The 12,651-nt window shown below is 49.3% G+C and overlaps 2 protein-coding genes across 3 annotated transcripts in view; both read right to left on the bottom strand.

The window, feature by feature from the left end:
• Nucleotides 1–874, bottom strand: part of SPATA24 (spermatogenesis associated 24) — an 8,558-nt gene extending 7,684 nt beyond the window's left edge. The window contains exons 1-2 of the mRNA XM_021710691.1: nt 712–874; nt 16–168 (exon numbers count right to left, since the gene is read on the bottom strand). Coding sequence (XP_021566366.1) covers nt 16–168; nt 712–874 — 316 coding nt within the window. The remainder of the gene's footprint in view (nt 1–15; nt 169–711) is intronic.
• A 9,347-nt stretch (nt 875–10,221) lies between these two features.
• DNAJC18 (DnaJ heat shock protein family (Hsp40) member C18) overlaps nt 10,222–12,651 on the bottom strand; it is a 29,200-nt gene continuing 26,770 nt past the window's right edge. For both annotated transcript variants that reach the window (XM_008054642.1, XM_021710692.1), the window contains one exon: nt 10,222–10,442. In XM_008054642.1, coding sequence (XP_008052833.1) covers nt 10,318–10,442 — 125 coding nt within the window. In that variant the 3' untranslated portion in view covers nt 10,222–10,317. The remainder of the gene's footprint in view (nt 10,443–12,651) is intronic.

The raw sequence follows: 12,651 nt of genomic DNA, 5'->3' as shown, positions 1-12,651 counted from the left end.
CCCGAGGGGCGTCGCCATCCTTCGCCCCCGCCAGCTCGTTGGAAATGGCCGCCTCCGCGAGCAGCCCCTCCGCGCCCGCCAGCGGCGACGCGACGCCACAGAGCGCCCCGGCAACCGGGGCGGGCCCGTCCTGCGCCTGCGGGGCGGGGCCGCCTCTGAAAGGGCCGCCTGCGGGGGGCACGCCCGCCGCTGCTAGTGTCAGCCCAGGAGACGTCGGCGCGTCTGGTCTCGGGTGTTTTGAGCTGGAGTCTCGCTCTGTCGCCCGGGCGGGAGCGCAGCGGCCGCTTCCGGCCCCCGCAGCCTCGGCCCGCGGGGCTCCGGCGATCCTTCCGCCTCAGCCTTCCCAGTCGCTGGAACTACGGGCGCGCGCTGCCGCGCCCGGCTGATTTTTTTGATTTGTTGTAGAGTTGCGGTCTCGCCAAGCGGCCCAGGCGGGTCTCGAACCCGCGGGCTGCGGCCACCCACTCACCTCGGCCTCTCAAAGGCGCGGGATTACAGGCTGAGCCACCGAGCCCGGCCTAACTTTTGATTTATTGTAGAGACGAGGGTTCGCCAAGTTGCCCGGGCGGGTCTCGAACCCGCGGACTAGGCAGTCCATCCGCCTCGGCCTCCCAACGTGCTGGGATTACAACTGAGCCACCGAGCCGGCCTGGTCTTCCGTTTCCTACGTGGTCCTCAGGGGCAGGCAGGGCCGGCGTGTACTTCCTTTACATGAATGGGAGCAGGCAACACGCAGACACCAGTCCTCGTCCTTCTCCCAGGACCTGTTACACTTCAAGGCCGTGAAGCAAAAGCCAGCATGGGCAAGTGCCTGCATCTGTAGTTTCTCGGGCCTCTTTCTCCTGCCGTAATTTCCGAATTTCCCCCGTAACATGAGACTCCAGCCTCTTGGAACACATTTATTACCTAGGGGGTCTAAGCCTAAGCAATGAAGGTAGACAGGAAAAGAAGAGGGACCGGGCGCAGTGGCTCATGCCTGTAATCCCAGCACTTTGGGAGACCGAGGTGAGAGGCTTGCCTGTGCCCACAGGTTCAAGACCAGCCTGGGCAACTTGACGAGCCCTCATCTCAACAATAAATCCAAAAATTAACCGGGCATGGTGGCGCGCTCCTGTAGTTCCAGCTAATTGGAAGACTGAGGTGGAAGAACCGCCTGACCCAGCAGGTCGAGGCTACAGTGGCTATGAGCACTCCGGCCTGGGCAACAGAGTGAGCCTGCAACTCAAAAGAAAGAAAAAGAAAACGAGAATGGCTTCACTCAAGATAAAAGTCCTCATACTCTGATACCAGGCCCTGGGCAGCTACACTGGAGCCACGTGATGCCATGTCAAGGAGGGTCCTGGTAGGTCTGAAGAGATTGGGAAGGCGGAAGGGACAGAGTTCTAAAATGGAGGCAGAAGCCAGGGTCGGTGGCTCAGCCTGTAATCCCGCTCCTTTGGGAGGCTGAGGTGAGTGCATTGCTGGAGCCCGCGGGTTCAAGACCCACCTGGGTAACTTTGGGAGAGCTCACCTTTACAATAAAATAAATAAAATAAAATAAAATAAAATGGAGGCAGAGAAAGATGAAATAACCATCTACATGCACTTATTTACCCAATCCCCATTCAAACAAGCTTTTTGTTTTTTTAACCCCAAATAAGATAAGGCTTGGGGAAAATCAGCAAATATCTATTGTGTTCACTATTTCGTGGCACCCACTCTGTTGTCCAGACTGGAATGCAGTGGCACATCATAGTTCACTGCAGCCTCAAGCTCCTGGGTTCAAGCCCACCTCAGTCTCCCCAGGTAGCTGGGGCTGCAGCCATGAAACACTGTGCCCAACTTAGAGTTCATGTTCTTAACCGTGATGCTGTGCTGCATTTTTGTTGTATAAAATGGATAAAGTTATGGAGTTTGACACTCCCAAACATGACTATATTAACAAGGAGTTTGGAAAAAATGTTATCAGTGACTAGGTAGGGAAGCTGAAGTTTGGGTACACCAATCAGACAGCTCCCCAAAGCTCCCTAGGGGCCTCATTTGAGCTAGATTTGGCTTGGCCATCTCTGTGGGCCTCTCCATGGGAACCTGTTTTGTTTCTTGCATTTATTCTCATGTCTTTGGGGCCAAGACCATTTTTGCTGATCTCTCTTAAAGAGCCTAAACAGTTCAACAGAAGCTCAGTGACAGAAATATTCTACATCAGCACTGTTCAATACAGCAGCCACTAACCCCATGTGGCTGCTCTGCACTTGACATGTGGCTCAAGTGACTGAGAAATCGCTTTTTAAATTTTACGAAATTTCAGTTAAAATTTAAATTGCCATATGTAGCTAAGGGCTGCTGTGTTGGACGGCGTGGGCCTGGAGGGTACCGTGCAGGCTGTGTGCCTCAGCACAGAGTCCTTTCAGAACTTTGTCTAGCGAATGTGAATATTCACCCGAATCACCCTGAACCAAGCGGCAGCTTCCTCTGGGGAGTTATCCATAAGCCTTCCCCCAGGAACTGTGTTCCCTTTCTAGGGCCTTTCATGAAGCGCTGCTTGGTGTCCCTTGCTATTGGATGTTCACCTCCAGCTGGAACAGGCTGCCCTCCAGGCGTTGGTGGAAAATCTCTGGAGAGCCATAGGCTCCAGTGGCCAGTTCCCTAGGGATGGGAGGTTATGAGCAAGAGAGAACTCTGGGTCCAGGTCTGCCCCTGCATATGATCATGGATATGTGAGATGGTCACCCTGGTTGAGGACCACTGCAGACTCCTACTCTGTATATCAACAAACACTGGGCCGCTGGTCAACCAGAGCTCAGTGAGGCTCAGGATGACATGACATCACAAGCAGCTCTGTGATCCTGCCCGAGGAAGAGCTGCCTCTGCATATGGTGGCCATCCTGGTTGATGTTCTGGTTATCTATTACTGCATAGCAAACCACCCCCAACATTTTTTATGAATTAAGAAAGGTTATTAAAGGGAGGATAAGTTGTGAAAGGCATAATAGGCAGGACAGTAGTGAGAGTGTCTATTGTCTGCCACCCCCAACGTTTTTTGTTTTTTGGGGTTTTTTTGAGTTGGAGTCTCATTCTGTCATTCTCACAGCCACCGCAGCCTCGACCTGCTGGACTCAGGTGATCCTTCCACCTCAGCCTTCCAAGTAGCTGGAACTACAGGTGTGCGCCACCACGCCTGACTAATTTTTTGATGTATTGTAGAAACGAGGTCTCACCAAGTTGCCCAGCTGGTCTCGAACCCATGAGCTCAGGCAGTCCTCTCACCTTGGCCTCCCAAAGTGCTGGGATTATAGGCGTGAGCCACCATGCCCAGCCTCAACATTTTTTTAAAAAATCATTGAAAAAAATCATTTTGTTCATGAATCTGCAATTTGGGCAGAGTTCAATGGTGAATGCAGTGTGAGCTGGGATGGCTCAACTGTGGGTTAGACATTCTACTTCCAAGATGGCTCACTCCCATGACTGGCAAGTTGGTGCTGTCAGCCGGGAGCTCTGCTAGGGGCTGAGGACCAACGGTCTTGACCCTCTCCAAAGGCTGCTTGGGCTTTCTCATAGTGAGGTGACTGGGTTACAGAGAAAGCATCCAAAGTGACAGAAAATGGAAGATGCTGGTTACTTAGGGCCTGGGCCTGATAACCAGCATAGTGTCATTTCTGCTGTATTCTGTTGGTCAAGTAGTCATAGTCCAGATTTAAGGGCAGAGGACACAGACCTCCACCTTTCTTTTTTTTTCTTTTTTCTTTTTTTGAATTGGAGTCTCTCTCTGTTGCCCAGGCTGGAATGCAGTGGCATACTCACACGTCTACCCCAGCATCGACCTGCTGGACTCCGGTGATCCTTCCGCCTCAGCCTTCCAAGTAGCTGGAACTACAGGCGCATGCTACCACGCCCAGCTAATTTTTGATTTATTGTAGAGACGAGGTCATTGCCTGGGCTAGTCTTGAACCCGCAGGCTCAGGCAATCCACTTGCCTCGGCCACCCAAAGTGCTGGGATTATAGGCTGAGGCACCAAGCTCAGCAAAGACCTCCACCTTTCAATGGGAGTAGTGTCAAAAAATTGGGGTTGCACTTCTAGAGCACTCCTTAGGACAGATGGCAGGTTATGCCCTTCAAGAGAAAACCAAACTGGAACTTAGTCTAGTAGGAGGAGTCAGACAATAAATAAAAGACCCAAAGAAGTCTGAAGGGAGATTTAGCCCAGTCTCTGCTGACCTTCTGTGAAAGAGAAAGTGTCTGTGAGGAAGTGGTATTTGAGCTGAAACCTAGTAGGATAACTAGGAGGCACTTAGCAAAAGGGGTCAGAGCTGGTAAGCTGGAAGGGATACAGTAAGTCCCCTACATATGAACCTTCAACTTGTGAACTTTCAAATATGCAAATGTGCATTCACATGTCCAGTCTCCTATTTCTGACGATCCTTCAGCTCTACCACCTCCTACCTCCTCTCCTCCAGTAACTCTTCTTGCCTGTTCATTCGATACCAGCCCTGTATGCTGGCTATTGTACTGTACTATACTACTGTACTTTTCCAGGTACTGTACTGTAAGGCTAAAAATGTTTATTTTTTGTTTTTTATGTGTCACATGAAAAGTATTATAAACCTATTACAGTACAGTATACAGCCAATTGTGTTAATTGGATACCTAGGCTAACTTTGTTGGACTAACAAATAAATTGAACTTACAAGTGCACTTTTAGAATGGAACTCGTTTATATATAGGGGTCATATCGTATTAGAAAGTCTATATGGGACTATAGGTGTGCCACCATGCCTGGCTTGGGTTTATTTATTTTGTACTTGGATTCATGGTAGTGCTACTCATGGAAGTGGGAGCTTCCATGCTCCTTCATTAAAAAAATCGCTGGGCTCGGTGGCTCAGCCTGTAATCCCAGCACTTTGGGAGGCTGAGGTGAGTGGATTGTCTGAGCCCGTGGGTTCGAGACCCGCCTGGGCAACTTGGCGAGACCTCATCTCTACAATAAACCAAAAAATTAGCCAGGTATGGTGGCACATGCCTGTGGTCCCAGCTACTTGTAAGGCTGAGGTGGAAGGATCGCCGGAGCCCAGCAGGTCAAGGATGTGGTCAAGGATGTGGTGGCCATGAGCATGTTTTTTGAGACTCCAACTCAAAAAACAAAGATCCTTTTGACTCAGTTACATTTGTTAGGGATTTCCGTGATCCCCTTGGTCTCCCTTTTGACACTCATCCCATGGAGAACACAGTCTAAAGCCTGGCCTCCCTATTGAGCGTGAGTTCCAGGGGCCTTGGTGCTGGGCCTCACTTGTTCCCTGACCCCCATCCCCAAAGCACAGCTCACCTGACACGTTGTAAGTTCTCAGCTGAATTGACTCTCATCTCACTTTTTTTTTTTTCTTTTTTTTTGAGTTGGAGTCTCACTCAGTCGCCCAGACCGGAGTGCAGTGGCCACTCCCGGCCACCGCAGCCTCGACCTGCGGGGCTCCGGCGATCCTTCCGCCTCAGCCTTCCAAGTAGCTGGAACTACAGGCGTGCGCTACCACGCCCGGCTCATTTTGATTTATTGTAGAGGTGAGGTCTCGCCAAGTCGCCCAGGCAGGTCTCGAACCCGCGGGCTCAAGCAATTCACTCACCTCGGCCTCCCAAAGTGCGGGATTATAGGCTGAGCCACCGAGCCTGGCCCATCTCACTTTTTTCAAATGAAAGCTATCATGACCCATTGGGATCATGTAAATATCATGTACCATATTTTAAAGCAAGACTTTCCTAAATATGGGCCACTGAGAACAAAGCCAGCAAGGAGCTGGGATAACACCTAGCTTTCTGATGCTTAGTTTGATCTGTAGGGTGGCTGCGATATGCTGCAGCTGCTATCTGAGAGAATATGGACTTACCGACGAACCAGCGCTACCTGCTGTTGTGCACACAAGCAATCCGACTGACAGGCTAGGGAAGGCTGGAGCAGAAGTCAGCACCTTCTCTGGTCTGCAGTGGCTCCCAGGGAGTCAAGCAATGTGCGGTATCCGTGAACCCCATGGGCCAAGGTCAAAGAATGAGGAATAACAGTCATTCTTTTTATATAAAATCATTTAATGTTTTTCTTTGTTAAATTACACTCAATCCAGATGCAGTGGATCAGGTGACCAGATTTTTCAGAAGTCTTACTCCAGCAGGAGCTCATTCCATCTGTGTCATTCCTGGCTCTGGATACAAAACGGTCACATCTTTAACTCCAGGCCCTGAGTGTGACGCCAATGATGTCATCAATATCAAAACACATGGGCATACACTTACCTGGTGGTCACTGCATGAGGTGCCAATAATGCAGGCTCAAAAAATAAGATGTTTCATAACTTGGCCCTCTCCAAAAATAAATATATTAGAACACTAAGCTTACATCTTAAATGAGTCGAACATAAATACAAACTAAATGCTGGCTCCTGTGAGGAGCAGTGCATGCAGACAGTGAACTTGCATGTGTGGCTGTAGTAACAAAGTTGCCTCCTCACAAAGCCAGTTCCGAGTCTGAGGATGGAATGAGAATGATTCCGAGCTTGGCCAGGCTGTGAGCCTCCGTGTTCTGGTGGGTTTGGAGTTCACCATAATTTCGAATGGTTTCCAACAGAAAGCATAGCAATGGCATTTTCTTTCTGGTCCCCTCTCCCATGCTGTGGGGCTGGAGCTGATCCTAGAAGTTCTCTGGCTTGTGCAGACGAACCCCACGGTTGCTAATCTGGGGACATGGGTTCCTTCAGGCTCCAGTGTTCTTTGTGATGGAAAGAATTTTGCTCCTCCCTCCTCCCTGCTGATCACACAGCACAGAGACCATCTTCCTTGGAATGAAAGCTTCAGCTTGGGCCTCAAGCCCTGTTTTTGAGCCCCACTCCCATCACATGCATATCCAGTCAGCAGTAATGCTCAGAAGAACAGTCTAGAGCTGTGTGCCAACCTCTGACAGCAAGAATAAGCCTTACCTAAAGAGTTTATACATGATCAGCAAGTCTTCCAAAGGATGTAGCAAGAGGAAAAAGCTTATTTTACCACATGCAGACAACCATCTACAACATAACCCAGGAAACGATAGTTTAACAATATTCTGGATAGTACCAAATACATTAAACTATCCCTCAACCAAAAGCAAATATAGTTCCCTTGAGAGAAACCAGATGTGAGTGCTGTGGTCTACTGGTAATAAACAAAACAGTTCCATCAGTGCTATAAAAACAGACAGAAGACATGACGTTGAGTGGAGTTAGTTACTGTTGCCTCTACTTAGTGTCATCACAGACAACTCACTGTTGCCATAAGGTCATAAATTGTGTGACTACGGGATTCCTAGGGATCTAGAACAGGGCCTAGTAACCTGTCAGCTGGGTTTCATTATGGTCCTTTTTTCTTTTTTTTTTGAGTTGGAGTCTCACTCTGTCGCCCAGACTGGAGTGCAGTGGCTGCTCCTGGCCACCGCAGCCTCGACTTGCTGGGCTCCGGCGATCCTTCCGCCTCAGCCTTCTAGCAGAGTTGGGGCTGGGGAGAGGAGAGCTTTGATTTTTATGTATATAGGAAAACAACTTTCCAGAAGCCTGTTTGGCCCATGGGCACATTTTACAATATAATGTCCCCCAGTCACTTAAAAAAGCTTCCCAAAACCAGGATAGACCTAGTTGAGCAGCAAAATCTCTTTCCAGAAATGCTACCCTTCCCTACAACTGAGCAGTTGTCCCCTACTAGCTACCACAGATGAACCCATTTCCCGACTCTGTGGAACACCTGCATGTGGAACCATGCCAAGCACTTCTGTCTACATTATGGTCATGCAATGGAATGGAGAAACTTTACTTTGGAAATCAATTTTATTTTATTTATTTATTTTTGAGTTGGAGTCTCACTCTGTCACCCAGACTGGAGTGCAGTGGCACGCTTCTGGCCACCACAGCCTCGACCTGCTGGGCTCCGGAGATCCTTCCACCTCAGCCTTCCGAGTAGCTGGAACTACAGGTGCACGCTACCACGCCCGGCTACTTTTTTGATTTATTGTAGAGATGAGGTCTCACCTAGTTGCCCAGGCGGGTCTCGAACCCACAGGCTCAGGCAATCCACTCGCCTCAGCCTCCCAAAGCACGGGATTACAGGCTGAGCCACCGAGCCCGGCTGGAAATCAATTTTAATGGAGACTCTCTTTCCAACAGAAACTCTTCTTCCAACCTGTAGAAAACACGGAGTGCTGACTACAGTCACCTACTGATGCTTCCAAGTTCAGAGATTCATGATACTCTGGGCAGCTCAATCCTGGCAACTCACCTCCACAGGAAGGCTGGGAACCACACAGCCCAGGCAGTGACTCAGCTCTTCCTTGTCACGAGTGGAAGAACTACCTGCCTTTGAAGGACCTGCTTCCTGAAGACCAGCAGGGACATTGTCCTGAATGGAAGTAGGACTGCCATAGAAAGGATGCAGGGTCATGGGCAGGAGCGGGGTCTGGGTAACAGAGGCATCCTTGGGAAAGACTCTGCTTTGCCCAGTCTGGCAAAAATCACCTGAGAAATGAGGACGATCTCTCACACCCTCTACTTGATATTCAGCCTACCATCTAGCTCCGCCACTGCCAGTTGTATGACCTAAGTCAACCACTCATCTTCACTGTGTCAGCATTCTCATTCACAAAACCAGAGCTAATACATGCACTCCACAGAGTTGGGAGGAGAAATAAGAAAATAAAGCCGAGCATAGTGGCTCATGCCTGTAATCCCAGCACTCTGGGAGACAGAGGCGAGAGGACTGCTTGAGCCTGCAGGTTCGTGACCAGCCTGGGCAACTTGGTGAGACCTCGTCTCTATAATAAATCAGGAAAAATTAGCTGGGTATGATAGCACATGCCTGTGGTTCTGGTACTTGGAAGGCTGAGGTGGAAGGATTGTCTGAGTCTAGCAGGTCGAGGCTGCAGTGGTCATGAGCATGTGACTGCACTCCAGTCTGGGTGGCAGAGTAAGACTCTGACTCAAAAAAAAAAAAGAAAAGAAAAGATATGGGAGAGTCCCTGGTTTGCAGGAGGCACTCAATAAACGATGAATGAGTAAAAAAGCATCTCATATCACAAGCTGTAGGGCACAGGCTTAAACAAAACGATTGTGGTGGCCAGTGCTAGACCCCCATATCCACAGAGAAAGCTCTCTTTCATCTCTAGACTCGAGCAGATGGCCTGAATGGCCAGCAATGCCTCCTCTGGTCTGACCTGTGCCACTGTGGGTAGGAACTCAGCTCAGGTGATGATACCACATGATAATACAGAGGGGAAATGGCAAAAAGAACATTCCCTGGGCTCTATGAAAGACTTGGAAATCTGCACTGAGGAACTGAGACTCAGTCTTGCATTTTACCTGCACCCCAGCCTCCTGATGCTAAGTTGTCCACTGAAATTTTTTTTTTTTTTGAGTTGGAGTCTCACTCTGCTGCCCAGGCTGGAGTGCAGTGGCACACTTACAGCCACCCCAACGTTGATCTGCTGGGCTCCAGCGATCCTTCCACCTCAGCCTTCCAAGTAGCCGGAACTACAGGCCTGCACTACCACGCCCAACTGTTTTTTTATTTATTGTAGAGACCAGGTCTCGCCAAGTTGCCCAGGCTGGTCTCGAACCCATGGGCTCAGGCAATCCACTCACCTTGGCCCCCCAGAGTGCTGGGATTACAGACTGAGCGACCGAGCCTGGTCCACTGAAATTTTTCACAGCTAAGTAGTTTTCAATTTCTAGACTAAGAGAGAGGGTTAAGGGAATAAAAGAACCTTATATCAGGCCATTTGCCAATGCTACCAACTGAACAGAGATTGGGATAATAGAAAACTATTGACTACAATTGTTTAAATTTCTCCATATTCCCCTAGGAAATGGGAAGTTGAGGGGGAACATGTTCCAAAGGCTGCGTCTTGGGGAGATGATGCCATAATGGAAGGAGAGGAAGAGGTGTGAATCTTGGCAGACATTGTAAATAACTCATGTTAAGCTGCTCAGGCTAAGCCTAGGAAGGCCCAGGTATCAAGTCTTCACTGAAGAAGGGAAGAAGGAAGAAAACATGGGTCTTCTCTGGGATTCCCGAGCTACATTCCTAGAGGCAGGGAGGGCGTGGAGGAGGAACACGAATCAGATGCTTTGCCATCAGTGAATGCAGATGAGCCGCTCCTGGCCTGTGGAGTCACTTCCCAGGAAGGGCTCAGTGACGACAAGTCTGGCTCCGTGCTCACGCTCCTTCCAAGTTAGCATATGGTAAGATGTTCATCACTTCCTAATTTTGTATTATCAAATGAATTAGGAACATAAACAGGAACAGGTAGCAAAACCCCAACTCTGCAGAGAACCATGGTCCTCTCAGCCACCTCTGCGCAGGCCAATGAGTTTGGAAAGTTTTCCACAGTTCTCAAGTTTCAGCGACTCTGCTTTCTGTTTCAGTCGCTCATCTCTGTATAATCCTGCCAAGTTCGTCAGCTCTGACTCTGAAAGACAAAAGGGGGGCCCATTCATCAGGACTTGAGTTCCTTTGCTTCATTTCAATACTTCGGAATCAAAGCTCCTTTTGCATCGTTTGGTGCTTTTTCTTTCATGACAATTCAAAAACTGTTTACTCATGTATTCAAGAAACACATCATAGGCCCTGGACCAGGTGCTGAGGATTAAAAGCCACCTGTGACCCTGCAGTCCTACAGTATCTGTGCTGCCTTACAAAAGCACTTGTCTTCGTTCTTTCCAATAAGCATTTGGCATAAGAGTTAGGGAATCTGCACGTGTGCAGTAAGAGGAGCCTGCTTCACAGCCTCCCTGCCAATGAGAGCCCGACAGCAGGTGGGAGAAAATGGAGACCAGCCGCCTAGTCCTATCATCTGAAACGGCCAGCTGTTTCATGCTTTCCCCTGCATGCGGCATCCTGATGCATGCGTGCTAACGGACACAGAGCCTACCCCTGGGGGGTACTGCTTCTGCAGAAGGCCAGGGTGCTGCCAGCTTCTTTTTCTTACCACATGTGGGGTCCTCAGCTCAAAGGACAAAGGCTGATGGGCTCTTTTAGAAGTGAAATCATTTGGATCCGGTGACCCTTGTCTCCTTGACTAAATGAATTTCATTTTCTCTTCATGGTGGAGAAGGTCATTCTATTTTTAACCAGAATATAATCTCTGCTGTGTTTCCCGACTCAACAGTGGTTTGGCTGCTCCTATTTTGTGTTCTTTTGTGAGGTTTCAGAGACATTCTTGGGGAAGAATGCCTGAAAGGTACCTTCAGAGATGTGTTGCATATTAGCAGGATGGCAGGCTGGGGCAGGGCATGTGGCTTCTGAGAGCCTCCAACATCAAGTAGCTACTCCATATTTAAAGGACCATACTTGGGAAATGCTACTTTAATCATTTTGAAATATGCCTATCAGTTCTTAAATCGTTTTGCTGACATTTTATTTGTCATGGTGGAACGAGAGGCACCTGTCTGATTAATCAGGAAACTGCCTGGAAACAGGAATTAATGTTTAGCTAGGGGAACAATGGGCATTGCTTTATGAATAAGTTTCCATCAACTCAAAATACTGCTCACAATGATTCTATTTACCCCAAGCAAGGCCCAAAGTGCGGATTGAGTGTGGGACTCCAGGGTGAGGGGTGGATGTGCATGAGAACCTTCCTCTACGTTGGGGTTGTGGAGCCTGGGTGGAGCCAGTTGTTTGGCAAACAGTGGGCTCCAGAACAATGTGCTGACCCCTCGGTGAGGGCACCAGTGGTGCCTGCTAGCCAGGGCCTGCCATGCAGATGATGGGGATCAGTGAAAGCTCTCTGCTCCTGTGTCCTGCCCAGAGCCGGCACTAACCCCTTTTCTCGGCTTCTCTGGCATGTGGGAAACCTGTTCAAGAGACCGCCATGACATCACTCTGTCCTTTTAGTCCTTTGGAGTCACAGTTACACCAGTACTCAGCTGAGGCAGGAGGATTGCTTGAGACCAGGAGTTTGAGACCAGTCTGGGCAACATAGCAAGACCTTGTCTCTACAAAAAAAATAAAATTTAACTGGGTGTGGCCAGGTGTGTTGGTTCACACCTATAATCCCAGCACTTTGGGAGGCTGAGGTAAGAGGATTGCCTGAGCCCACGGGTTCAAGACCAGTCTGGGCAATTCGGTGAGACCTCAAAAAATCAAAAAATTAGCCGGGTGTGGTGGTGCATGCCTATAGTCTCCGCTACTTGGAAGGCTGAGGTAGAAGGATCGCCTGAGTCCAGCAGGTCGAGGCTGCGGTGGCCATGAGCGTGCCACTGCACTCCAGCCTTGGCGACAGAGTGAGAGGCTCGGACTCGGGAAAAAAAAGAAAGGGAGACAAAAGTGAAAGCTATAAAAGCACAAAAGAACATGTAGTTAAAAGTGAGCCTTCCAGGCCAGGCATGGTGGCTCAAGTCCATAATCCTGGCACTTTGGGAGGCCAAGATGAGAGGATTGCCTGAGCCCATGGGTTCAAGACCAGCCTGGGCAACTTGGTGAGACCTCATCTCTACAATCAATTAAAAAAAGGTGGAAGGATCACCTGAGACCCACAAGTCGAGGCTGCAGTGGCCGTGAGCATGCCACTGTGCTCTAGCCTGGGCGACAGAGTAAGGCTCCAACTCATAAAAAAAAAAAATCTTTGGGAGGGGCAGGATCAAGAGAATACCTTTCCTTTTTTTTTTTTTTTTTTT

This window comes from Carlito syrichta, unplaced genomic scaffold (assembly GCF_000164805.1).
Source record: "Carlito syrichta isolate Samal-C Ts95f unplaced genomic scaffold, Tarsius_syrichta-2.0.1 Scaffold297319, whole genome shotgun sequence".
Lineage (NCBI taxonomy): Eukaryota > Metazoa > Chordata > Mammalia > Primates > Tarsiidae > Carlito > Carlito syrichta.
The sequence above is the reverse complement of the archived record's forward strand: the minus strand, read 5'-3'. Positions and strand labels throughout refer to the sequence as shown.